The sequence below is a fragment of the Heloderma suspectum genome, chromosome 7, assembly GCF_057233095.1.
Source record: "Heloderma suspectum isolate Gila_16-S chromosome 7, 16-S_ref, whole genome shotgun sequence".
NCBI classification, from domain to species: Eukaryota; Metazoa; Chordata; class Lepidosauria; order Squamata; family Helodermatidae; genus Heloderma; species Heloderma suspectum.
This window is the reverse complement of record NC_139464.1, coordinates 2,286,738-2,314,381: the sequence shown is the minus strand read 5'-3', so window position 1 is coordinate 2,314,381 and position 27,644 is coordinate 2,286,738. Positions and strand designations below refer to the sequence as shown.

Below are 27,644 nucleotides of genomic sequence, written 5' to 3'. Positions count from 1 at the left end.
GCTAATAAGCCTGTTTGCAGGTATATCTCTTGGCAAACAAAAATGTTTTACTCCAGTGATGTTAGCCAGGTGAAGCCAGTAATTATCAGCAAATCACTGGGACAAACTTCTCTTTCCAGGGGCAGACCCCCCTTTTTGCACCTTATTAAGGACACACAATGCAACACTACTAACACTACAACACACGTTTGATCTTCTTTGGGATCTGACCGTACGCCGGGCAGCTATTCACCTGGCAAGCTGCAGTAGGGTCTAGTCCCCTTCTTCAATTCTCCAGTTGCAGGTCTGACCGTACGCAGGGGGACAGTCTCCCGGTGTGTCCACAGTAAGGTCTAGCCTGAGTCTTCTTACTGCTTTTTCAGAATGATTTTTAAAGGATTTTCAGGATTTCTGTTTACAGTCTACTCTCCCCCTCTCACTCTCTTGACTCGTGTCCAATGTATCCAGGGTTTAACTCCAGCTGCTTTCATAGCTGCGGGGGTGGAAAGTATGACAGTTCTCAGTCCTCTCCATCTGGGAGTCAAAGGGTTATTTTTCCCTCTTTAACTCATACTTTAACTCTTGGTTGGAAAGGATGAACTTCTGTGATGGGAATGGCTTATTTTCTAAGACAAAGTGACGCTGGGCTTGAAGAACTTTGCTCAGTGTTTGGACTTCTTGTTTAAGGCTAACGTTTGCTTGCTCTTGATGCCACTCCAGTGTCAATCATGAAGTCAATGTCACGGCCCCTCACAGTCAATGTCACGGCCCCTCTCAAGCTGTCTCCCTCTTCGCCCATTCTGGCCCCTTTGGTTTTCTCTTTTGTATTTGATTTATTTTATTTGGGCATTCATGCCACTAATGTCCATCTTGTCCACACTGGGCACACTGGTTCTTTTTTAAGAATCTTCTGCCTCTGCCGGGTCTTCTTGTTTTCTTTTTTCGTTTACGTCTTCTTGGGCCTCTGGGTCGAGGGGGGTGTACTGGCGATAGGCATCTGAAAGATGCTCCAAGTACGCTCTGGGGCCTCGGTGGCACCTTGCAGCACTTTAGACACTTTGGTCATATTAATGGACTTCTTCATACCTGCTTTCACGGCTTCTAAAAGCAGGGTTTGATACTGGGTGAGGCGCTCTAGCCCCACTTGTGTTTTGGGATTCCAGCGGGGGGGTTTACTCACAAGGAGTCTTTATTGGGTAACTTACAGCACACAGGCGTACTTAATGGTTGGATCAGACAGCTTCTCTGAACCACGAGCTATTGGGCTAAATGGGTTTTATACCATACATGTTACCCATGAGGCAGCACAACACTAGCAAGCATTTTCAGCATAGGCTAGAAGTGTTTGGTTCTCAGGCACAGCTTCCTGTAAACAACTTCGCTTCCCAAAGTGCTTGATAACACTTTTATTCATTAGTATGGGAAGACAAATTTTTCTTTTTTTTGCTTTTTTTTTTTTTTTTGCTGATCTGCCTGTATTGCAGATCATGTTTTAAACTTTTTACATAAAACTTTTTGCTCCATGCACCAGCCTTGTCTCTTTATTTGTCTTTTTCAAGTTAAACTCACTTACTTAAACCTTTCTGCCTTACACTAGTCTCAATGACACACATTTGGGATAGGCTCTTCTTCTCTTTCTCGACTTGCCTTTTGTCTTTTTTTCTTGTCATCCATTGGGAACCACACTCAGTATTATTTGGAGTTGCAACTAACACTAATCTGCAAATATCACATATATTTTATGATATTTAAGAAATCATAAAATATACACAACAAACTTTTTTTCTGCAATTTAACACAATGAATGGAAAGCACTTCTAGCACGGTAAGGCATGATGGAGCAGATCCAGCAATTATACTGCTCTTCTGGCTGAAAGCTCAGGGCCCATTAAAATCAAGGGACGGGCATACCCACACGCGCAAAGAGTTCTAGGTCACCATTTTTGCATCGGCAACTCTATGCTGCATGAGTTCTAGCAGAAGGAAATCTAAAAGTCATAGATCAAACTCAGCCTGCTGTACACTGAGCTGACTACAAACACAGACACACGGTCCACAGCGATGAGAGTTCAAGTTTATCAAAAGCTTCACAGCACTGTCCATGGCAAGTCTTTGACAATTTAAAATTTTAGTCCATGTGCAGAGTGTCTCTAAAAAGCCCAGACGATGATGGAGGCAAACAGAGAAGGCTCTGGGCAATGAAGATGAGATGTTTCCAGCAAAGGCTCTCCACTTTTGCATCAGTTTAAAAAGGGGAAGTGTGGCCCTACACCCCTTCTGACAGACAAGGGCCTTTAACTTTTTAGCAAGGCCTCTGTCTAAACAGAGCGGCACAGCTCAGCTCTCTAGCCGTGACGCTTTAACCTGGGCAACTCCTCTGTAAATTTTATTTTACTTCTGTCAGGTTTTCATAGACATTTTAAAAACTTACTCTTTTTTCTCTCTCTTCTAACCTGGTACACGAAAGCACTGAAACACTGAGTGCCGAAACTCAGGACACTGGGGGGTGATGGGCATCGCCTTATACTTGCATTTTTCAGGCAGCCATTAATCTTCGGGGAGGCGGTGGGGTGATTTGCAGGACTTCAAAGGCAAGCTTCTCAGTTTGTTTGTATTTGTAAATCCCAAGCTCAAAACAGGACATGATGAGGTACAGGGCAGTTAAATCTTTGCTTTGGCACGGGCAACCGGGTCAGCTTTCTTCGCTGGGGTCTCAAACAGGAAAACAGTCTTAATTTAAAGTTGTAACATCACTGACAGCATCAGCCAGCCAGCTACACAGATCTCATTGTTTTTTAAGACAGTTGCTCCAATATCTTCTTTTCTTCTCAATCAGGTTGGGTCTCCCAGCTTACACAGTTTATTGCAGCTTCCAGGAGCATGGTAGTAGCGTGATTTTGGCTTGGCCAGGAACATGCTGTCTGGTTTCTCGGTCTCTTCAGCACACACACTCAGGCAGTGTAACACTGGACACTCAAATCAGTGAGATTTCTTCATTGCAGGGAATCCCACGGCAAAAGCTTAATGGTTACGCTCTTCAGAAATCATATAGCTGATGGTCAGTAGCTACAGGCTCTATGCAATTTTAACACAGTTCAAAGCTAAACACGGCTACCTTGACAGAGATCTTCATCGTGGTCTTTCCGCTTCATTCTGCTTTGGGACAGTCTTATGGCACACTTTTCACTCGAAGAGGGGTCTAGCCTGTGCTCTGGGGGCTGATTCTTCACCTTTATTTTCTATTTTGCCTTCATCTTCTGGGTCTTCATTTTCAGTTTCCATTTCTTAGGGATTTCATCTCAATTAGGCGAGGTGATGATGTTGCACAACTCAGAACGTTGTGGGCAATTCTCCTGCCCCCCTATCTCGGTGCACTAGGCTAACGGCTACTTCTTCGGCCTTACACTCTCACGCTCCCACGCTTTGTTAAAAGCCAGGCTGTCCTGCAACATTTTTCTAATTAACAGCCTCAGATCTTGTTCTTTTTTTTCTCTCAGCTCGACCTTGAGCTTTTTGCTGTTTTCTCTTTCTATTCTGAATCTTTAAAAAAAAAAAACCTTTTTCCTTCTTTGTTTGACGTACATCTCAAGGGGGTGCAAGTCTTGAGCAGTAGACGAGCTCGCCTCCCCTTTTTTGTGAGAACACATCTTTTTAAGGGTCACTGCCGATTTTATTAAATCTTCTGCCCCACACTTCAATTCTTCAGTTTCTTTTATTAATGCTGATTGAGGTGTAAGAGGGGAACCTCCCGATCCCGTAGAGATGGAAGTCTCGGCAGACAATATCTGGGAGTTGAGGACCGTAGCTGAAATCGGCGAATTACTGCCGGTGGGGCTTGAAACTGATGGCGACAGTTCTAAGTCAAAGCGAGGGGCAATGCCTCTGTGGGGGGGATGGCAGGGGCTCAGGAGCCACCGGATCTGGATCTCGACGGGGCGGTCTCACAGTAACATGGGCCCGTGGTGGAAGCAGGGCATAAGCAGGTGGAAACGCCGTTAGCTCTGCCAGATCTTTACATGAGGCTTCTAACACTGGTTGTAATTTTTTCTTTGGCCAATTTTTCTTTTCTGAGCACCAAAACTTTTGCCTGGGATTCTAGGCATTTCTTTAGCCATGGAGGAGAAGCGCGGACTATGGAATCTCACGAGTTTATGTAGGGAAATTGGTCGGGGTGCCCAGGTCTCCCAACCACAATGGCATATACACGGCTGATTTTGCTGGGCTCTAAAGAGCCTTTAGTAGGCCATCCTACACCAAAAGATGGCCACTCTATTTCACACAAAGTCTGCAACTGTTGAGGATTCATGGGGGGGTCCCCATAATCTCCACTAAAACCTTTCTTAAAATTTGCTAGCATACATCCCAAGGGGATGCAAGGTTTGCTTCCCCCACCACACATAAATTGAAGACAGACACAATTAGGGAATGGAAATTGGTCAGTGAGTAAGGGGTCTCACTGGCCGACACAAGAGGATTTTACACACCACGCACTTTGCTACTGGCCTGGGCACCTGGACGGTCAACGGTATGCGTCAGAAACCGCAGTAGCCACTCACACAATCATCAATCTCTCCACTGCATCCATATGTCCCTGCCACCCACTTTTCCCACTTTTTACCAGAGCGGAAAGCGGCTTCCCCAGCTTCCTACCGAGTACTGGCGTGCTGGGTACTGGCGCCCACTCAGGGGTGTGATCAGGCCCCCCTTCTACCTGCAAGGAGTAGCTTCTTTTTGTATACGTATACCACCAACACTGACCTTCTTCATAAGGCGGGGCCCTCTTTTTTTCTGCCCAGTGGTCTTTCTCCCTAAAGGCGGGGCCCTCTTTTTCCCATATACTTGCCTTTCTCCTGAAGGCTTCCAATGTGGGTTTCAACTCAATTGCAGCTGCGATACAGGCAGGGCTCAAGTTCCTTCCTCCGCTTCCCAAGGTTCTCTTGCTGCCATTTGGGCAATCCCGGTGCAGGCTTTCTCCCATTCACTCGACAAAAAGGTCGGTGGCGCCAAGAAAGGGAGGCATGCGCCGAGCTCGTCTTCCCGGTGCGGCGATCAAGAGCAGGCAACTGCCACCTGTCTGGCTCAGAGCCTGCCACATCCGAGTCACGGCACCATTTATGTTGCAGAACCCAGAGTCAAGAGAGACCACAGAGTGAAGGAAAAACAGATTCTTTATTTAACACGCGGGCTTAAGGCTGGAATCATTTCCAAAGAGCCAGAAGCCCCGAAATAAATCAGCACATTGTTTTTATAGACATTGTGACACATATGAAACGGCTCCTCCTCCCCCTCCCGCGTGGGGTTGCAGTCCTCAACATTTCTTTTCCTAGCACCATTGTTTATAATACAAGAACTGGGTTATAGGGTAGCCATGATAAGGAGAGAACAGAAGAGAACAGCAGAGAACAAGATATACAATTGTATGACCTTTGACAAGACAAGGAATTCCTGTGTCTTGTCAGCTTACAACAATATATTCAAGGGAGAAAGAGCTCAGCAAGAACATGAAGCATGAGACTGCATGAGGCTACTTAGTCTGACCCCCGATATGGCTGCTACACAAGGCCATGCTCGCCTGTTATCCCAGTGATTTCTTGACTTCCTACTTTAGCATTCCAATCCCCTATGATGAAGAGGACATCTTTTTTGGGTGTTAGTTCTAGAAGGTGTTGTAGGTCTTCATAGAACTGATCAACCTCAGCTTCTTCGGGCTCAGTGGTTGGGGCATAGACTTGAATTACTGTGATGTTGAATGGTTTGCCTTGGATTCGTACTGAGATCATTCTATCGTTTTTGAGATTGTACCCCAGTACTGCTTTTCCCACCCTTTTGTTGACTATGAGTGCTACTCCATTTCTTCTAAGGGATTCTTGCCCACAGTAGTAGATATGATGGTCACCTGAATTAAATTCGCCCATGCTTGTCCATTTTAGTTCACTGATTCCCAAGATGTCGATGTTCAATCTTGCCATCTCATGTTTGACCACCTCCAGCTTACCTCGATTCATTGATCTGACATTCCAGGTTCCTAAACAATATTGTTCTTTTCAGCATAGAACTTTCTTTTCACCACCAGACACATCCACAGCTGAGTGTCCTTTCGGCTTTGGCCCAGCTGCTTCACTCTTTCTGGTGCTACTTGGAAATTCCCTCTGCTCTTCCCCAGTAGTATATTGGACACCTTCCGACCTGAGGGGCTCATCTTCCGGTGTCATCTCTTTTAGCCTTGTGATACATCCATGGGGTTTTCTTGGCAAGAATACTGGAGTGGGTTGCCACTTCCTTCTCCAGTGGACCACATTTTGTCAGAACTCTCCGCCATGACCTGTCCGTCTTGGGTGGCCCTGCACGGCATAGCTTATGGCTTCACTGAGTTACGCAAGCCCCTTGGCCACAGCAAGGCAGTGATCCATGAAGGGGAAGATGTAAATACTCTCCAGCAATCAGTTAATGAAACGGTTTGGGTACTGGGCATCTGAGAGTCGCTCTTTGAGTTACCATTTCCTCCACCAAAAGTGGTTCTGTGACACAATGAACATATTGGTTGCCTCCACTGCTTGTCCCATGTCATGTGTACAGAGGCAGCAAACTCTGTGTATGATTGCCACACCTGACAACCTACACACAGTTTTCCCCTTCATTTCTGGGGGAAGGGCCTTCCAAACAGGAAGGCTGCCTGCTCTGAAGAGGCGCTGGAGATTGAGGTGTGGGTTTTGGTGCACTGAAGACTCAGGTTTATGTGACTGCTCTGTCCTGATCACACAGGATGCAATCCCTGCTTCTCAGGGTGCTTCCAGACAGGGGGTTCCTAGTGCTACCAACGCAGCTGTTGGTTTTCCCCTCCTTGGTGGATTTTCTCTGGTAAGAAAAAGGGTGGAAGAAGTAATGGGAAACCATGGGAAGATTACGAGTGGAACTTCTGGACCCCACCCACCCCCATACAATTGCATTAATGACTCAGGGTGATTGCACAATAAAGACCTTATCTGGAAGCACCCTAAGCCTCGCCCATGTCCCAGTTTTGTGGTGCACCTAAAAACAGGCACATCAGCTGTAGTCTGCCCTGATCTCTTGAGGTAAGGTGGGAAGGATGGTTCAGGGTGGGGGTTGTGTTGGGCAATTGCCCTGCAACCCCATCAGGGTGCGATTCTTGGTTTCCTTCACTTTAATGATGCTGTCTTTGGGTTTCTGTCATTCCAAAACAAACTCTGGATTGCAGAAGCAGTTGTAGGTCCTGCAATTCTGAGCTCAGCTCTAAGGGATCTGTGTAGGCGAGGGGATGCCTTGCCTGGAACTGCTTCTGCCGGAGCAAGTTTGCAAGCTTTCCGTTCTTGGCACAGAGCCTTTCCCTGGCAGAGTTTAATCTGCAGGGGTGATTATTGAAGGGGAGAGTTGGCCGGAGGACCTGCCCTGAGGGCGCCCCCATCTCACAGTGGAGAAAGCCCCCGGGGGCTGCAGGCAGGGGGCATTTTTAGGGATAAAGCTTTCCTTGGGTAAGATGCTGAATGGGCGCGCGGATCGGGGGGGCGGGGCCCACAGGGAGGCTGCTCAGCTGGGCTGGGCTTCTCCGCACGCAGCGAGGCTGGCTGGCGGCAAGGGGCCCTCGGCGGAAGCGGAGCGCCGGCCCAGCCTGCCAGAAGCTGGCGAACGGCGGCCCCCGTCCCTGGCTTCCGGAGCGCCTGGCCACAACGAACAGTTCTGCGGGTGGCAGCGAGCCCCGCCTTGCCGAGCCCTCCCGGCTGAGCGCTCCTGAGGATGCACGGCCGAGGTGCGCGGTCCGGCGGGGGGAGAGGGCCGCCCGGCGCAGCTCGGATCTTGCGGTCTGGCGCCCGAGGGCTCTCCGGCTTCGAAAAGCGGGCGGCGGCGGCCTCTCCCTCGCCTCTGCCGCAGCTCCTCGTCTTCCGCCCTCCCCATGCCTGCGGTTCTCCCGCTGTGGAGATTTAGGGGGCCGGGCGCGCTCGTCGGGGCAGCCCCCGGCTACGCTGCTCCGTAAATTGCTGCTGGACAGCCTGCAGCAGGCTCGGGGAGGGGACCCCGGGCGCGGTGCCGGGACTCGGCCACGCGTCTGGGACTCGGCGCGCCGCCGGGAGGGCCGCGCCGCGCGCGCCCCCCTGGCGAGGGCGAGAGGGGCGGGCTCGCTGCTCGGCCCCGGGGCGCGAGGCGAGAGCGGTGCGCTTCGCGCGCAGGCCGGCGGCGGACCCGGGCAGCGACGGGGGGCTCCTGGCCCCCGGCTGGGGGCGGCGGCCCCCCGCGACGCTCTGCCCTGGCGGGCCTCGTGCGCCCTGGAGGCGCGCTGGGCTGGCGGGCCCTCCCGCGGGGACTCCGCCCGGCTCGCGCCCGGCGCCGGCCGGCCAGCAGGTGCCGCGCGCGACCGCTGCGACGCCGGCAGCGCCCTGACGAGGGCAGCAGCGCCGCGGCCGCCGCCGGAGGATGCGCGCGCGCAGGGAGGGGGCGCGCGGGGGGTGTCTGCGCCGCAGTGTGCGCGAGCGTCGCCCGGGCCGGCGAGCCCGTGAGCGCCGCCCCCGCCTCGGCGCCCTCCGGCCGTGCGCGGCCCCCCGGCCCAGGCGCCGCGGCGGGGCGCGGGAGAGCCGCTTCGCGGACGGCTCCGCGCGCGCGCCTCCCCTGCCCGCTCAAGCCGCCTCACATCCCGCTTGCCGTCGCCGCCCGAGACGCGGCAGCGCCGCCTCGCCCCGCGCCGCCGCGGAGCTGAGCGCGCCCGGCCCCGGGATGCCCCCGCGCCCCCCTCCAGGCTGGCCGGCGCTCTTCGCAGTAAGCGCGCAGCTAGCGCGGGCTGTGCCGTGGCAGCGGCGCGGGTGCCCGCCGCCGCCGCCCTCCCGCCGAGCGAGAGCCAGCCGCTTGGCTCCGCCGAGGCGGCGAAGCCCGGCGCCGCCTCCCGCCCCTCCTGTTCTGGTGACGGACGGTCGCTGAGCAGCGGGGGGCGGGAGGCGCGAATGACGGGCGAAAGCCGGCAGCGCCGCGCGCCCGCGTGGTGCCCGGGAACTCCCGCCCCGCGCGCGCCTGCCTCCCCCGCGGAGGCGCTGCACGGCCAGGGGAGCCCGCCTGGGATCTGTAGGCGCTGCGCGTGCGCGTGCAGGTGGCGGAGCGGGGCGCGGTGGGCAGGGGGGGACCCGGCCGCCGCCGGGGCGGGCGGGCGGGCGGGAGGGAGGAGCCGCCGCCGCCTGCCCCGCGCCGGCTGCCATGGGCGGCGGCCCGGAAGAGGCCCCCCGGCGCCATGGTGCCGACCGCCCCGCGCAGCTTCACTCTCTTGTGCTCTTTCCTGCCCAGTGACTACATCATAGAGGAGAAGGCGGCCGTGCTGCAGAAGCGGGAGCATGAAGGCTTTGGCTTCGTCTTGCGAGGGGCCAAAGGTAAGCGCCGCCGCTCCGGCCGCCGCTTTCGGGGCGAGGGGCCGGGGCCGCTCGCGGGCAGCACGGCCCCTGCGCGGGGGGCCCCGGCGGGCTTCGGCTCGTGGGAGGCCCTTCCCCGGGTGGGGCGCGGGGGGCGGGCTCGCCGGGCGGGGCCGGGGCTGGGGCGGCGCGGGGTGGGGCGCTCCCCGCGCGGCGGACTGCCCCGCGCCCTCCGGCCGCGCCGAGGCACACCCCCGCCACTCGGGCGCCGCCGCCCTCCGGGAAATGCCGCCCGCTGCCCAGGGCGCCCGCGCCTCGGCTCTTCCCCGCGAGGCGGCCCTCCCGCCGCCCCGGGGCTGCCCTTGCCAGCCCGGCGGTGCTCCGGTGCGGATGTTCCCGAGCCAGGGCCACCGCGCGGGGCGGGGGCGCACTGCCCTGCCGCCCGGGGAGAGGAGCTCTGTCGGGATGGGCGCAAGAGCCCGCGCGCTGCCTGGCGGAATTGGTGCGCGGGAGGTGGGGAGGGGCTCGGCGAGGGGCGCCGCGGAGACGGACGATCCGAGGCCGGGTGCTGGAAGGAGGATCCCAATGGGGTGCATCTCTTCGTGGGGTGGATTGGCCCGGGTCCCCATGTACCACTGGAGCATGATTCCCCCTCTAGCTGCGCAGAAATCCGGACGCTACTGGGGGGTGGGGGTATCCTGGTTTGCCCGTTTGCAGCCTCTCCTTCTCGTTTTCCAGCCTCTGGCCGGACGGAGGGTCTTTTTTCCGTGATTATTTATTTATTTTGTTTGTTTGTTTGTTTGTTTTGTTTCTATACTGCCCAATAGCTGAAGCTCTCTGGGCGGTTCACAAAAATTAAAATTGAGTCCCAGCTACCCACCCCTCATGTCATTCCTTTGCTTTGAATCTGCATGCAGCAGCACTCCCTTTGTAACATGAGTGCCCCCCACCCCCACCAAGCCTGGCCCCACCTGGCAGCTACACCCCTTGTCCTGGCTGCCCTTTGCCTGGGGCTAGGGGGGAAGGCAATCTGCCTGCAGCCAGCTGCGCTTCTGATGTGAGGACACAAGCGCCAGCCCGTGCCTGAGATGCCTCTCTGAGCCCTGGCGCTGCTGTCAGCCTAGGGGTCCATCCCCAGTGAGCCCAGCGCCAGTGCAGTCCTGCCTGCCTCTCACGAAGGAGCCGTGCTGTGGGCGGCAGGGGCTGTTTTCTGGCTCTGGAAGGCCCACTGGCACATGCAGCCCAAGGGCTTTGTCCTTTCCTCACCCGGTGTGCAGATTTCCCATCATGCATGGCAGCAGGCGCCATCCCAGCTGGTTTGCTCTCTTGGTGTGATCCTGCAGCTGTCTGAGTCCCCAGTGATGACAGATGTCCAGTAGACCAGGCGGCTGCAGGTGGCCTTGGAGGTGTGCAAAGCAACAGAACCCTTCACGTGGCCGTGGGGCAGACTTGGCATAATGGTGTGGGCATGAGGGCAAGGGGGAGGAAGAGCCTCAGAAATGGCTGCAGCTGTTCTTCTGGTGGGGAAATGAGTTCTGCAGAGTGTCAGTGGCGGATGGGAGAGGGCAGGGGAGCTGTTCTGGCTGGAAAGGGCATCTGTGGGGAGCTTCTGTGCAAGAGCTGTGTGTCCCTGGAGCTGGGCTGAGCAGCCTGCGATCCTGAGCTTCCCTTTCCCCAAGCAGGCTTGTAGTGCTTATGCCTGCAGAGGGAGCTCAGGAAGGTGTCAGCAACGCTCCCTTCTCTCTGCCAATGGTGTCCTTGTGGCCGAAACGCTGAGAAGCTGTGTACAAGTCCCTCTTGCTGAAGAGGGAAACCCCACCTCTCAAATAAAAGACATGGAAGGCAACTCATCAGCCTCCTCCAGGGCCAGTGCTGTCTTGGGACAATGGCATCTACAGACGGATGGATGTGCTTGATTTTGCATTTCTTTTGAAAGCAGGGGAGTCTGCTGCGCCGTCTCCTTCAGTGAATGTCTGGCGTCCCTGGGCTCCCAAAAGATTGCAGGGGTTTATTTTCATATCCCACTGTTCCTGTAGTTGGGGTGACGGGCCAGCCCTCACTCCCATAAGGACACACCTGACCCGGAGAGGTTTTGGAACCAAGGGGCAGCAGGGTCCCAGGAGGGCTCTCTTGACCTGAGCTCCTCTGTTTGGCTCATCCATGGCAAAAAATACTGAATCATGGAAAATGCAATACATTATTTGAAAGAATGCAGAAATATGCATCTGTACTTTGCATATTCATGGCAGGCCTGGAGGCCGTGCAGAGTCTGGGCCAACAAGCCTGGAGGCAAAATGTCCCTCATTTTAAAGACCCATCACCCCACCCCTAAAGCTCAGGTGGGTAGCACCTTTTCTATAACTGACCACTGGCCACCGTGGCTCCTGTTTTTCGGCCGTGGGCAGTTGAGGCTAAGGCAGTGCTGGCTGGTGGGGGGTCATGGCTGAGCCTCTCCCATGAACTCACAGTGTGACTTAGACAAGCCATGCGCGCGCTCTCTCAGAGCCTCCTGTGTGCAATAGGTATGAGGCCCACCTTGCAGGGTTGCAGGTCAATTATCTGAAGAATTTTAAGCACTCTATAAATGCAAAGGAGGATGGCAGTGGCTGCCCCAGGACTCTGGGCTGAGGCCACCCAGTTCCTGGCCTGGGATCACATTGCTCACATATTGAAAACATGTATTAGCCACTCTCCAGCCATGGCTCTCGGTGTGGCATTCAAAGGAGAACATGCAGTCCAAGAAAAGATAACCAGAGACAGTCATTTTGAGACAGAGCAAGTGGGTAGAAAGCAGCCTAACAATGAACTACCCTTAAACAGCCTGGGCAACTCCAGCTGGACATCGGCTGGAGCACAAATGGCACAAGACTTGAAGTGAAGATGACCGAGCACGCTCTAGAGTGCATAGTTGTGCCTGTTGCATGGCAGTGCAGGCAGCAAGGAAGGTTTATTTTGCTGCCTCCATTGCATCCCCAAGTAGCCGTCCAGCGGAGCTCTTCCGGGTGGTCCGGCGGTTGTTAACATCTTCCCCAGTAAATGGGGCCCTGGCCCCATCGAGGACCCGCTGTGACCGTTGTGCATCACACTTTGAGGACAAAATCGCTTGTCTCCGCAGCGACCTTGATGCTGTTGTTGGTGCAGTACCAGTCGAGGTGTCTGATGCCACCATCTGCCCGATTTTGTGGGATCAGTTCCAGTTGTTATGGCCTGATGATGTGGACAAGATGCTTGCAATAATGTGACCAACCACGTGCCCTCTTGATCCCTGTCCCTCCTGGCTAATAAAAGCTAGCCGAAGGGGTATGACTGGGTGGGTCCAGGGAGTGATAACTGCTTCCCTGTGGGAACCTTAACCTGTCCCTAAGGAGGCAGTAGTGTGGCCATTCCTGAAGAAGCCCACCCTGGACCCAACGGTATTAGACAACTACGGCCCAGTCGCAAATACCCCTTTTCTAGGGAAGGTACTTGAGAGGGTTGTGGCGAACCAATTGCAGGCACTCTTGGAGGATACTGATTATCTAGACGCATTTCAGTCTGGGTTTCGTTCTGGTTACGGGACTGAATCAGCCTTGGTTACCCTGATGGATGACCTTTATCGCGAGAGGAACGGGGGAGTGCAACCCTGTTAATTCTGCTCGATCTCTCATCAGCTTTTGATACCATTGACCACAGTATCCTCCTGGATCGACTCCATGGGATGGGTATTGGAGGCACTGTGCTACAGTGGTTCTGGTCCTACCTACAGGGCCAATTTCGGAAAGTAACATCGGGTGACTATGCCTCGGCCCCTTGGCAATTGAGCTATGGGGTGCCACAGGGTACCATCCTGTCCCCATCTATATGAAGCCGCTGGGAGCAGTCATTCGGGGATTTGGAGCTAAATGCCATCAGCATGCTGATGTCACGCAGCTCTATCTCCCTGTGACATCTGAATCAGGAGAGGCTGTGCAAGTCCTGAATCAGTGCCTAGACTCAGTAATGGGATGGATGAGGGCCAATAAACTGAAGCTGAATCCTGGCAAGATGGAAGCCCTGTGGGTGAGTGGTTCCCAGGTCTGGGAGATAGGCTCTTTGCCTGTTCTGGATGGGGTTGCACTCCCTCTGAAAGATCAGGTCTGTGGTCTGGGGGTACTCCTAGATCCAGCATTGTCGCTGGAGGCCCAAGTGATCGCGGCGGCTCTGAGTGCTGTTTACCAGCTTCAGCTGGTTCGCCAGCTACGGCCTCTCCTGGACAGGGATAGCTTGACCATGGTGGTACAAGCATTAGTAACCTCAAGACTGGATTACTGCAATGCGCTCTATGTGGGGCTGCCCTTAAGGCTGGTCCGGAAGCCGGAGCTAGTGCAGAATGCAGCAGCTCAGCTGTTGTCGGGAGCTGCCCCTTTTCAGCGTGTAACTCCTTTGCTGAGGGAACTGCACTGGCTACCTATTCGCTACCGGGCTAGGTTTAAGGTATTATTACTAGTGTACAAAGCCCTAAACAACTTGGGACCAGGATACCTGAGAGAGCGCCTCCTTCCTTACCAACTGCCCGGTCACTGAGGTCATCAGAGGGCATGTTCCTGGTGGTTCCACATGGACTTATGGCCCGGTTGGAGTCCACCAGGAGAAGAGCCTTCAGTGTGGTGGCCACCTTCCTGTGGAATTCCCTGCCTTTGGAGGTCAGGCAGGCACCAACATTGTGTTCTTTCTGGCGCCTCCTGAAGACGTTGTTCTTTCAAGAGGCCTTCCTTGCATGACCAGCTGTGGTTTGTTGAACTCTACTTTGTTAGGATTTTTTTTACAAACTTTTAAAACTCTTTTAACCATTGTTTTATCCTTATGTTGTTCACCGCTCCGAAATCTTCTGATGAGGAGCGGTATATAAATACTGTAAATAAAATAAATAAATAAATAAGAAAGAAAGAGGGTTTCACTGGGCACCCAAAGAGAACCGAGATGGTCTTGAGCATTTCCTCTTCCCACTTCCCCTGGCATGGCTCCTGCCTCAGTCCCATGACACCCAGCATCCTGCTGGCATCCTGAGAACCTCCATCTCTCTTCTTTCTTGCCCTCATCCTTGAGGTGGAAGGAGTTCCTGCTCTAGCCCTGGCAGTCGCACTTCTCGGCGGCCTTCAAACTGGGGAGTAAATGAAGAGGTGCTGCGATCTCATGCCCGAGAGCGTGGGTTCTGTGCGGGGCTGCACCTGGAGACTCGTGGAAGGGCCCCGCTGCCGCCACAGCTGCTGTCGACCTCCCTGGGAGACGGGGTCCACGAGAGCACATGGCTCTGCTGGCTTCCAAGAGCCTTCCAGGCACAGTCCCAGACGAATCGTGAGGCTGTCCCCCGTAGCCGTTCCTCTTAGGCTCTCGTGGTGAGCCAAGACTCAGAGGTGGGAAACCGCTGCTGAGGACTTGCTGGAGGAAGGCACCCGAGACAGGATTTGCTCGCGGTTACCGTGTTCCCCAGCTCATTTCTGAGCCAGCCTTGCCTGCTCGATGAGGCAGTTTCTCTGGGAGATGTTTGCCAGAGATGCCAGGGACTGAACCTGGGGTCTTCTCACACAGCTCACTCAATGCCCCCTCCTCCTTTTCTCTTACCGATGAAGATGACTTTAGAACTGGACCTCTACTCAGCCCAGGCCCAACAGAACTGCACCCATGGTCAGACTTGTATTTCATGGGGATTTGCTTTTCCCCTTTTAGAGTTAGCCAAATAGGCCTGGTTCGAGTGTGGTAAAGGACTGGATCATTTCCACCAAGCCATAGAGCTTTGAAATGGGGGTCCTGAACTTCTCACCCTGCATTTGTCCCAGCTGACTTGGAAGGGCTTACTGCTTGCAGGGTTTGGGGCTGGCATGTCTCCTGTAAGGGTGTCTCAGGGGTAGGCAAGGAAGAGAAAGCCCAGTGGCTCCTATTCCGGTTTTCCATTGTTCCACGATTAGCACTAACATGGCAGGCAAGACAATAATATAAACGGAGACAGGTTAATATCATAAACATGACAGCACTTGGAAAAATGCATTCCCAGAGCCCCTCTATGTCTGGCTTGCCTGGTATCATCAGCTGTATCCCTCTTGTCTTTCAAATTCTAAAATGGCAACCAGCATACTGGATTCTTTTACAGGACTGTAAAATCCTCTCCAAGTGCTTTGTAATGTCTTATCATTCACTGTCCTTCCAACCTGCAAAGGTTGGGAGAGTTACTCCTCTGTTCTCCTGGTTTTGGAGGCTAGAGGCATGTCCGCAGTGATATTTCATGGTCGTGAGTCTTATTTCAGTCTTATTTCAGGTGGCATAAGCTGGCATAACATTAGAAATACGATTTTGCACAAAAATGAATCCTTCGCTTCAGGTATAAAAGAGAGCACGGAGGAAAGCAAGAAGACCTGCCTGCAGCTCCACTTACATTTACAGCAGATTTGTGATGGTGTGCTAAGCGTGGGCTGCAGTGTGTGTGCAGATGCATTCCTTAGTTGCCCAGTTATCCATTACAGTATCTGGACCTATCTGGGTTTGAAACTTCCCAGAGGGTAACCAAGCCAGGTGCAAACAGGACAAAAACATCACCACAGACTCAGGATGTGACTGGAAGGCATTATTTAAGGAAGAATCCACAATTGAAGAGGTTGTGTGGTGGTTACATGAGCTGATCTTGTTGACCACACACGGTATGGCTCTTTAAGAAAGTAATGGAAAGCTTTGCAGTGGCTGGTTACAGGAGCACAGTCTGGAAGAGGCTGCCTGGTTACATGGATGGCAGTGAGACGAGGTGCAAAATAAATCTGAGACCAAGCACAAGGCATGCTGTTGACAAAGCTGGAACTACAAAAGAAGCAAGCAAAATGGCTCGCTGGGGCACTAGCATATAGTTGCTTAAATTATCCGACTTCCCCTTGACAATCTCTTGCACTCTACTAGATTGTAAATGCTGAAGCTAAAACATGTTGAACAATGTACCCCCAGCCAACTGCTGCACACAATAAAAACCTTGTCTGTAAGCACCCCATGTTCTGAGTCCTGAAAAGATGTCAAATTTCAAAGATCAGAAATAACTTTAAAAACCATTATAATGGTCACATCTACCTAAGAATAAGAGTATAAAGAGTTATCTAAGCCTCATGTCAAAAGGTCCATAGTTACCAAGCTCCCCTGTTTCCAATGGAGGAAAGTCTGGTGCTGGATAAGGAGTGGACGAGGGCACTCCTGGAGGAGAGCCGCTCAGACTCTGCTGCATCGGCATCTGCTTTTGCTGAGGTCAGAAGCAGACCCTCCACTGGTGGCGAGACGAACCATTCACCCATCAGAGCGAAGGTATCCGCCGGCCCCACTGAGGCCTTGACCTTGGCATGCGGCATTGGGAACATCTAACCTTTGTCCTCGTGCGTGGCCCCTTCGTTGTCCCGAGTGCCCTTGCAAGGTCTCCTTCAAGTCCTTTTGAACCTTCTCTGATGTCTCCACACCTGAATACATCATCTGCTTGACACAGGCTGAATCTACACATAGCAGTTATACTGTTATCATACTGCAGTAAGAACTGCTGGTGCCTATTGGTTTCATGTGCACCAATAGTTATCATTGCAGCATGATAACGGTAAAACTGCTGTGTGTAGATTCAGCCACATTCCTACCCGGTACATCTTGGATACATTTCTGATCATCTTGATCATTGTTCTTCTAGTGCCTGGAATTAAACAACCCTTGTATAACCCTACTTCTAATCGAGGGTTGTGCAAGGATTGATTAATCCTTGAATAACCCCTGGTGGCTGGGTGTGCATGACCACCTGGAGGAGAAGGCTGTCAATGGCTACTAGTCCTGATGGCTATCTGCTTCCGCCAGCACCAGAGGCAGTGAGCTTATGTATACCAGTTGCTGGGGAACATGGGCAGGAGGGTGCTCTTGCACTCGTGTCCTGCTTGTGGGTTCCTGGTCGACAGCTCGTTGGCCACTGTGTGAACACAATGCTAGGCTAGTTGGATGTTTTGTCAAGTCTAACATGGCCCCTCTTATGTCCTTATGACACAGCGTAACCCCCGCTCTTGGCTCATGATAACATGCTATGTCATGCAAACCAGGTCATTGTTTCAGAGGTGAGCCTTGTGTTGCACCAGACTCACTGTGGCTGAGGCAAAAGGGTGGCCTTCTTGGCCAGAGGGAGCTCCAGGGGAGCCTGGTTTAAAATGTTTATCTACCACTGTTTATCCAAAAATTCCTCAGTGGTTCACAATTAAAACAAGCAACTAACAAAACCATGAATAAAATAATACAAACAAATAAAACCAAACAATGAAAGATATGTATAGTAGAACAGAGCAGTAGTTGGTCAAGATAGGAACCTAGGAAGCTGCCTCATTCTGAGTCAGATCCTTGGTATGTGTAGCCCAACATTGTGACACTGGCAGCGGCTCTCCAGGGTTTCAGGCAGGAGATTTCCACACCTACCTGGAGATGTTGAGAATCAAACCTGGGACCTTCTGGATGCAAAGCAGGTGCTTTACCACTGAGCTACGGCCTGTCTCCTTCAGTCAATGCTTTCCAAATGTCCCCTTACTCCCCAGTTTCCAAAGGCTTTTAAAAATAAATTTTAAATGTTTAAAAACATTTTAAAGAAAGACAGCAGGGAGGAGGCTTTATGGATCTCTCAGAAGAGAGTTCTAGAACTTTGAGGCCACTGCAAACAAGGCTCTGCTCCTAGTGGAGATCAAGGTATCTCCCCATGTAAGATGAACAGGACCTTGACAGAAGGTCTCAAGTGGCATGGGCATCATTTCTCCTGGTTTGGACAGGAACCTTTGCACAGCACGGATTGGCTGACCTTTGCACAAAGGTCACAAAGAACCCCCCTTTTTTCAGAATAGGCTGTGCATAGCACTGATTGGTCAGCCTTTATGTCATTCACAAAGCCAACTCCCTTCCCTCTCTGAACAGTGTTTAAAAAGAGTGTAAAAAATCTAAACAAAACATTAAAAAACACTAAACAAATGTTTGATTGGATAAACAAGCCTTCCCCAACCTGGTGCCCTCTAGATGCTTTGGACTTCAAACATAAGCCTCAGCCAGCATGGCCAATGGCCATGGAATGCTGGGAGTTGTAGTCCAAAACATCAGGAGGACACCAAGTTGGGAGAGGCTGGATGAACACACCAGGCACTTGAAAGGTGAAAAAAAAAAAAAGCAAAGAGCCCAGCAGAAGCATGAGGGGTGGGGTGAAGAAGAAGAGGCACTCCAGATGAGGGCCACAGCTCAGTGGGAGAGCCCCTGCTTTGCAGGCAGAAGGGGCCAGGTTTGATCCCTGCTTTCTCCAGGTAGGGCCAAGAAAAAAATCCTGCCTGAAACCCTAGAGAGCCCTTGCTGCCAGTCAGTGCTGACAATACTGGGCTAGATGGACCCAGGCTCTGACCGAGTATAAAGCAGCTTCTGATGTTCCTATGATTCATAGGCTAGACTCCAGCAATTCATGGAACGAGAATTGCCAGATGTACAAGCTGGCTTTAGAAAAGGCAGAGGAACTAGAGACTGAATTGCCAATATCCGCTGGATAATGGAGAAAGCCAGGGAGTTTCAGAAAAACATCTATTTCTGTTTTATAGACTATTCTAAAGCCTTTGACTGTGTGGATCGCAAGAAATTGTGGCAAGTTCTTGGTGGTATGGGGATACCAAGTCATCTTGTCTGCCTCCTGAGGAATCTGTATAATGACCAAGTAGCAACGGTAAGAACAGACCACGGAACAACGGACTGGTTTAAGATTGGGAAAGGAGTACGGCAGGGTTGTATACTCTCACCCTACCTATTCAACCTGTACGCAGAACACATCATGCGACGTGCTGGGCTTGATGAAGCCAAGGCTGGAATTAAAATTGCTGGAAGAAACATTAACCATCTCTGATATGCAGATGATACCACTTTGATGGCTGAAAGCGAGGAGAAGCTGAGGAACCTCATGACGAAGGTGAAAGAAGAAAGTGCAAAAGCTGGGTTGCAGTTAAACCTCAAAAAAACCAAGATTATGGCAACCAGCTTGATTGATAACTGGCAAATAGAGGGAGAAAATGTGGAGGCAGCGACAGACTTTGTCTTTCTAGGCGCAAAGATTACTGCAGACGCTGACTGCAGCCAGGAAATCAGAAGACATTTACTTCTTGGGAGGAGAGCAATGACCAATCTTGATAAAATAGTGAAGAGCAGAGACATCACGCTGACAACAAAGGTCCGCATAGTGAAAGCAATGGTATTCCCCGTAGTAACTTATGGCTGTGAGAGCTGGACCATAAGGAAGGCTGAGCGAAGGAAGAGAGATGCTTTTGAACTGTGGTGCTGGAGGAAAATTCTGAGAGTGCCTTGGACTGCAAGAAGATCAAACCAGTCCATACTCCAGGAAATAAAGCCAGACTGCTCACTTGAGGGAAGGATATTAAAGGCAAAACTGAAGTACTTTGGCCACATAATGAGAAGACAGGATACCCTGGAGAAGATGCTGATGCTAGGGAAAGTGAAAGGCCAAAGGAAGAGGGGCCGACCAAAGGCAAGGTGGATGGATGATATTCTGGAGGTGACGGACTCGACCTTGGGGGAGCTGGGGGTGGCGACGGCCGACAGGAAACTCTGGCGTGGGCTGGTCCATGAAGTCATGAAGAGTCGGAAGCGACTGAATGAATAAACAACAAAAATATGTGGAAGGAACAGGGCTCACTCTGCAGCTAAAAATCACTCTCTCTTCGTCCTGCGAAGTGTTACGTCTGTGTACACTCGAAGGTGTTACATGTCATTTTTTCATGGTGAATTTTTTAGCCTGTTTGTTCCCTTCCATATGGAGTCACCTGGTATATTCTGCCTGAGGGAGTCTGATTGAGGATGAATATCATCCTGGATGTTACTGTGCAAAGAAGTAGCATGTCAAGATTGATCTTAAATCCCAGCTTTTAACAAAAAAAACCTCATGACAACAGAACTCAGACATTGGGCTTTGTTGACCGGTGATGGTTTGGGGCCCTTCAAGGAGAGCTTCTAGGGTCAAGACAATGGATGGAGATGCTGTTCTCTGGGAGAGCTGGTTGGCTTCAGTAGAGATGCTGGACATCCTTGGATAAGTCTCCCAGTTCCAGTTTCCCATCTGTAAATTGCCATCACTGGCATTTGAATGTAGTGGAAGACCTGAACTAGTGCTCAGCATTGGGGATGGGCTGGTGAAGAAAAAAAACTTAATCCAGATGAGGTAGAAGGAATGTTGATTTTAGAGCTTACATTGCCCAGCTGGATCAGACTAGGATCCATCCAGTTTAGCATTGTCTCTACAGCTGCCAAGCAACCAGATGCCCCTGGAAGGCTCACAAGCCAGGCTTGTGCCAAGGGCCCTCCCTTTTAGTTCACTCCCACCATCTGGTAGTGAAGAGACATCTGTTGCCTCTTTGATCATGGAGGCTTCACTTAACAATCACTTACGATATGGCTTGATAGGAAGTTTCTTGTCATCAAAACCTTCTTTAAAACCATCTAAGCATGTAGCCATCCCCAGAATGATTGCTGATAGAGCAATCCATCTGTAAGCACCTTGAAAACAATGCAGTGATGACTCGTAGCCAACATGGATTTGTCAAGAACAAGTCTTGCCAGATGAATCTGATTTCATTTTTGGATCAGGTAACCTCCCTTGTGGACTGTGGGAATGCTGTGGACATCATATACCTCGACTTACAAAGTGCCCCATGATATCCTGATGAGCAAACTAGCTCAAAGGGGAGATATGATATCGCCCTTCAAGTACTTGAAAGGTTGTCACAGAGAGGAAGGCCAGGATCTCTTCTCGATCCTCCCAGACTGCAGGACACGGAAGAATGGGCTCAAGTGACAGGAAGCCAGATTCCAGCTGAACGTCAGGAAAAACTTCCTGACTGTTAGAGCAGTTTGACAATGGAACCAATTACCTATGGCAGTGGTGGGCTCTCCCACACTGGAGGCATTCAAGATGAAGCTGGACAGCCATCTGTCGGATGCTTTGACTTGAATTCCTGCATTGAGCAAGGGGTTAGACTCAGTGGTCTTATAGGCCCCTTCCAACCCTACTATTCCATGATTCTATGATTCTATGAAGTTAATTATGTGTTTTATGAAAAAGTACTTCCTCCTGTCTGTTCTGAATCGAAAAAATATTCTATTATCTCCAGAGTATTTGTATTTTTATAACACTATTGTATCCTTCCTTAGTCAGCTTTTTTTTCCAAAGCAAAAAGTCCCAGATGCTTTTGACAAACCTCTTCTGATTTAAGTTGTACTCAGGAGCATTTGGTGAGGAACTTGGACAAAAGCACTTTAAATCCACATATATAATATCTGCTTTACCTATATGCTTGCTGACTGTCAGAGATTTTTCAAAGTTTGATGTGGTGGGGCTTTTGCAGAAGCCATGCTGATTCGTCCTTGGCAAGACTTGTTCTATATATTTGACTGTTCTAGCTTTTGTAATGCTTTCCACCAATTTCGTGGTACAGACCGGGCACAAGCATCACTTGTATCACAGCCTCCCCCCACACACATATATCACAATCCCATCTCATGCATACAGTCAAATGAGTAAGGGAAGAAAGGTTTCTATTTTAATTCTGAAACTACATTTTCTACATTTCTGAAAGTATTCCATGGCCCACACTGGGTATTTTCTATTATGCCCCCCAAACACCCCCCACTTTTTTCTGTTTATGTTTAATGTAACATCCACCCTGCAGAAGACTCCTACAGAACTTGCTATTTTGTAACTTTTTTGATGAGAACCTACAGAAAACATTAAAATGATTTTTTAAATTATTCTTCTGGACCAATATGGCTGCAAACATTTTAGAAACACACCAATTCACTTTAAAGTTCTATATTTTTCAAGCCTTTTTCATTGCAAAATTATGAGTTATCTTCCCAGAGTCCATTTCTCTTCCAATTTCACACTCAATAGACAAGGTGGCAGCAGCTGGGTGACTTAATGGTTCATGCCCCATACTAGAAAGCCTGGTGTTATATTGGCTCTTCTAATTCTTGAGCAAGGAAGCTGATTTTCGGGGTAAGTTATACGGTTTTGCTAGAAGGTCAACCATGCTTGCTGCTAACTCAGTGGCTACTGTGGAATGTAGCATTTGAATTAATTATGAACTCTCAAATGCCATCTAGATCCAGTGACTTACACATTTTTAATTTGTGAATTAGCTCTAAAGCATTCAAGGTTCAGGTGTAGGCATCTCCCCAAATTCTTTTGCAGACCAACGGTTAGCTTAACTTTTCTTCAATTATCCTGCCCTCCTTCAATACATCTTTTACCATGTAATGACCCTGCTGCCTCTCTGGCTGGTTTCCTGCACTTTTGTTTTTATTCCTTCTTTGCTTGCCATCCCCTTACATTTGTTTTGCTAGAGTTTGTACTCCTTTCTATTCTCATGTGGGCAAGAGCTCCGTTTTTAAAGGAGCCTTCCTTTTAAAAGCCTTCCTTTTTCTAGCTCCCTTGACTGCTCTTGAGTTACACTGCCATCCTCTTGGGGTTGTGAGTGTGCCCTTTCTTGTCTGGGGTACATGTTTTAGCTGAGGTTCTTCTCTGCATGTTCATGCCATCTTCCCCAAGCTGGTGTATCCAGATGTGTTGGACTGGCTAGGGAAAGAGGGCAGTCTTACACATCTGGGGGGGATTGGGTTGGGGGAAGTTGTTGATACCTTCAAAGGACTCTTGTTTGGAGAGGCTTCTCTTTGCAGAAGTCATGCTGATTCTTCTATTGACCAGTTCTAGCTTTTAGGAACATTTGGGGTGATGATCTGAAAGGGGACCCCCAGGCTGGTAGATCCCTGGAGTTGTCACAGCGTGTATTGGGGTACAACTGTCAGAGTACAGCACTGCAAGGCATCCTGGAGAACATGTTTGGGATCACACTGTGTAGCCGCTCAGGGTGGGAGCTGTCTCAGGACTCCCGACAGACACTGCTCAGCTGTGTGCTCTGGCAAGCCTCCAAGGGGTAGAACCCCAAAGTGTTATTGTGGCAAGTGTGTGTGTGTGTGGGGGGGGATGCATGAGAATGACCTATTTGAATTGCCACTTCCACTGGAATCTAAGTTTTACAGCATTAAGTCTCAAACATTAAATAAATGAAGCATATTGTCCTGTATGGGGTCACGGCAGTGAGCATAAAGTCATCCGAGGCTCAGTGACCGAGGAAGAAGGGGGTCTCGAAGCTTCTTGCAGCCCACACGAAATGCTCATCTACATACACGCAAATCTGTTCTTTCTTATGTGCGCATGCACAACTTCCGCATCCCAACGTGGGGCCTTCTTTGTTTCAGCGGAGACTCCAATTGAGGAGTTCACCCCAACACCAGCTTTCCCAGCGCTCCAGTACCTGGAATCCGTGGACGTGGAGGGCGTGGCCTGGCGAGCAGGACTACGCACGGGAGACTTCCTGATTGAGGTGAGTCCCACAGCCCTGTGTCCCCAGGGCAAGGAGGAGGTCTTATTCTGCCGACTACAGGGACAGAGGCTCTTCCCTGCACTATAAATACTCAGCATCAGAAACGGCAGTAACGGATGGCTTGGTTCCATCTTGCACACAGGACTTTGGGGTCAGACTCTCGCGGCCCACCTGCCCGCTTCAGTCCTCAGACCCTCTGGTGGAAGCGCTTCAGGGAAACAGCGTGGGCTGCTGGGGTTCCTTCCGGAGGCCGAGCGCTGGGCTGCCTGGAACACCAGGCTGACTCCACCACTGCTTTTACCTTATTTGCATCCCACCTTTTCACGCAAAAATGGCACCATAGTTGTGGGACAGCCCCATTGAAAAAGTCCCCTGAACCCCACTTCACAGTTTTAGGCACTGGGTGAGAAAAGGTCCTGTTTACAGAGAAGAAGAAAACATACTGAAAGGTAGCTGTGTTACTCTGTGGCAAGTGGATGCTAGTTTACGAAAGTGTATGCCATAGTAAATGTGTTGATTTTTAGGGCCCGATGGAACTCCTTGTTGTATTTACAAAGGCTTGCTGTGTTGAAATCTAGCTGCTCTGTTTATTGCCACTTTTAAAAAAACTTTGATTATTGGATTTAAAATGGTTATTTTAGCATTTTATTGCACACTTGTGCATTTCTATAAAGGCCATGTATAAATATGTATTTAACAACAATATAATTGTCATGATTGGAAGACAAGATGGTTATTATCACCATTATAAACCCCTTTCAGAATTGTAGGAAGAGCTGGGGGTGTTTTCAGGTGATCTCCACCTCTGTCCCCTCCGGGGCATGCACACCCTATCCTGTCTCCATTGACTTGTGGGAGGAGCCTTGTGTTGTTTGTCAAAGAAATCAGGAGGTTTGCAGGGTGCCCAGTGCCTGCTCACCCTCCACTAGTAAAACATGAGTCATCTAGAGCAGAACAAAAGGTTTTTAAAAGGGCACAAACGGGCAGGCCGGATGGAAAGACTGCTTACTTTACCAGTGGTAGGTTGTCACAAACTGTATGAGTGGATGTTTTGTGCCATTTGTGACCACATACAGTGTTCAGTCTTGTTACATATATTATGTACAGTTTGCGGCAACCTACCATTGGTCAGTATTGTCAAATAGAGACACATTTTGTATAGTTTTCATCAGCACCCTATTATTTAGCATTTTTAAGTAGAGATTCCGTGACCTTCAAAGCTTTGTTGCGCATATTGCATATTATACATGTGCCTGAATATATGGCTCTTTCTAGACTATATACCTTCATCGTTTGATTATTAATGAGTGATTGCAATCCTATGCACCTTTTGTTTTCACATAATATAATTGTTCTTATGGTCCATAAAACATCTATGCACAATAATAATTTACAAAACCATTAATAAAGGTAGAAAAAATAGAGGGGAAAAAGGGATTTAAGTATTCTGTTTCAAATATATACATTACTGCATGCAGTTCATATATCTAAAGGAGCATCCATATGAAATTGATTTTTGCAGGAGATACATTCAAACACAGCAAGCCCTTCAGTCCATTGAGTGATAGGTGGTGGGTGTTTATCCTTCCAAGCTTGAAGTGTAAGTCTCTTTGCAACTGTAAGGGCTCTCAGTGTCCACTTTTGCTATCCATTTGTTAATCCCCACATCACAGGAATATAATTTAAAAGCACATGAACATCCACAATTATCACAGTTTTTTCAAGAACAAAATTTATACAAGCAATTACTTCCAAGTGAAAAGAAGCCGCTACAGGACATGCCCACATCACATGCTTCAATGAAGGTTTGTCCTCCTCACATCACCAGCATCTGGCTGAGCTAGACAGCTTCTTCTTAATAAACTCATAATCTGATTTTATTAACTGATCTGCAGTATAAATTCCACTATCAACCCAGTTCCTCCACATAAAAGGCCACCTTTCTATTTTCAAGACTGGATTCTCCCAGAGAATTCATTTAGCATGGGAATATGGATCAAACTGCAGCTGGTGAGACATTGCATGCCAAGTCTCTCTTGCTGGTAAGATTGCAAGGGGAGCCATTCCCCACTTGATGCACTGTGCAAGTGCCAAATTCCCACTATAGAAGTGCTTCCTACAGGGAAGCCATTTGCAGATCCTGTGCTGCAACAAAAACACTGGATGTGCACTGCATGAAGAAATGATTTGACCCCAAACCTGTTTCCCTAAAGGGGAGGCCTGTAGCTCAGCGTTAGAGCACGTGTGTTGCATGCAGAAGTTCCCAGGTTGTCACCAGCAGCATCTTCAGGCAGGTCTGGAAAAAGCTTCTGTCTGAAACCCCGGAGAGCCGTGGCCGCCTGTCAGACGATGCGGAGCTAGGTGGACAAATGATCAGACATGGCATAGGGCAACTTCCCGTGATCCTACATTCCTAGCATCAGGGTTCCTTAATTCCACATTAGTTATTTCCCCCTCTGTCCTTTCCTGGAGAGAGGAGCACTTCTGTGTGTTGCAGAGTGCCGTTTCCTCATCCAGTCACCGCACAAGTGGTACATCCAGGTAGGTTTTAGCAGTGGGGATTCTTGCTTTACCAACTCAGCACTGCTGGCACACACACCTTTGCACTGTCACCAAAACGGAATGGCTCTGTACAGAGTTGTCCCTGTGTTGTAATGGGAAACAGATGACAGTTGGCCATGTGTGAGTGATGTTGAGCATGGATGGTTGGTCAGTGAAATGTTCTGTAGGTTCATTCCTGCAGGCAAATGTCTCCCATGTGGACTCTTGCGCCCCTGAGGCAGCTGCTCTAGCCTTACGTTTTCTGAGTAAGCAGGACACAGCATTGGCCCTGGGGGATCCCCACAAGCCTTGGCTGGCTCTGAGAGAATCTCCTTGCAGACATGCTAGCCAACAAAGGCTGTCTCCAAGTGGGCCAACCCGCTAATCGGAAGGGCTGGATTATCTGAGGAGAACTTCTTGTTTCAGGGCAGAGGATAAAATGATGAATTCCCTTCATGCTGCTCCCCTCTTTAATACTGGAGCCATCATCACTTTCAGATATCCAGCTTCTGGATAAGTGGGAGCTATTAGCACAGCACTACAATGGCACAGATCTACAAGGGGAACTCAGCCATCGTCGTCACCACCACCAAGATAACAGTGACTTTGATAATGAGAATTAATTCTGTATTTCTTTTAGTTCTGGCCAAGGCAGGAAAACACAGCATTAAAGTTCAAGCCGATTTAATTAATTCTGCTAAGAATGCCTATTTGCCTCTAACATGGAATGTGGCTTGTAAGGCAGAAGACGGTTATTTGAATGATCGTCCCTAGAAAGGAAGCTGGTTCGCAATATGATCTGGTGTCCCTCTGAACAAAAAAGGGATGTGCTGAAGCAAGCTGAGCGCTATCACTGAGTGCTATCAGCAAATTGCATGTATTTATCCTATATACCAACGGTGAACTCATCGTCCAAGTGCCAATCCTTATGTAGCCAAAATGGCATCATCCACAGACAAGAAAAAGGTGTCGAAGGCTTGGGGGAACTGGGAATTTGCAGAAATTAAGAAAGAAAAAAGAAAGGAGGGGACTCAAAAACAGCTCAGTGAGGACTGTGCATGCTCAATGGCCATGCTATGCTTGACTGTCTGTTGGAGGGGAAACGTAAAAGGGGGGTGGAATGGGGAGATGGAATGGAGTGTCCTTGCAAAGGGTATGGCTGGCTGGAACCCTGAACAGGAGTGCTCCACACTGCAGCACTTTGTTGCAGCTCCCAATTGTTACATTAACGTGCCATCCTTGCTCCAAGGAGCTCACGGCTCCTTAGGGTTTTTCTGTTTTACCCTCACAACATTCCTGTGAAGTAGGAAGTAGGGCTGAGAGATAGTGACTGGACCAAGATCACCTTGTCCACATTGTGGCT

At 50.3% G+C, this 27,644-nt stretch overlaps 1 protein-coding gene across 5 annotated transcripts in view; it reads left to right on the top strand.

Moving 5' to 3' along the window:
• The window catches only part of SHANK3 (SH3 and multiple ankyrin repeat domains 3), a 512,191-nt gene that overhangs the window by 398,437 nt on the left and 86,110 nt on the right, over positions 1-27,644 (top strand). For all 5 annotated transcript variants that reach the window (XM_084808829.1, XM_084808827.1, XM_084808826.1 and 2 more), the window contains 2 exons: positions 9,262-9,344; positions 23,616-23,740. In XM_084808829.1, coding sequence (XP_084664955.1) covers positions 9,262-9,344; positions 23,616-23,740 — 208 coding nt within the window. The remainder of the gene's footprint in view (positions 1-9,261; positions 9,345-23,615; positions 23,741-27,644) is intronic.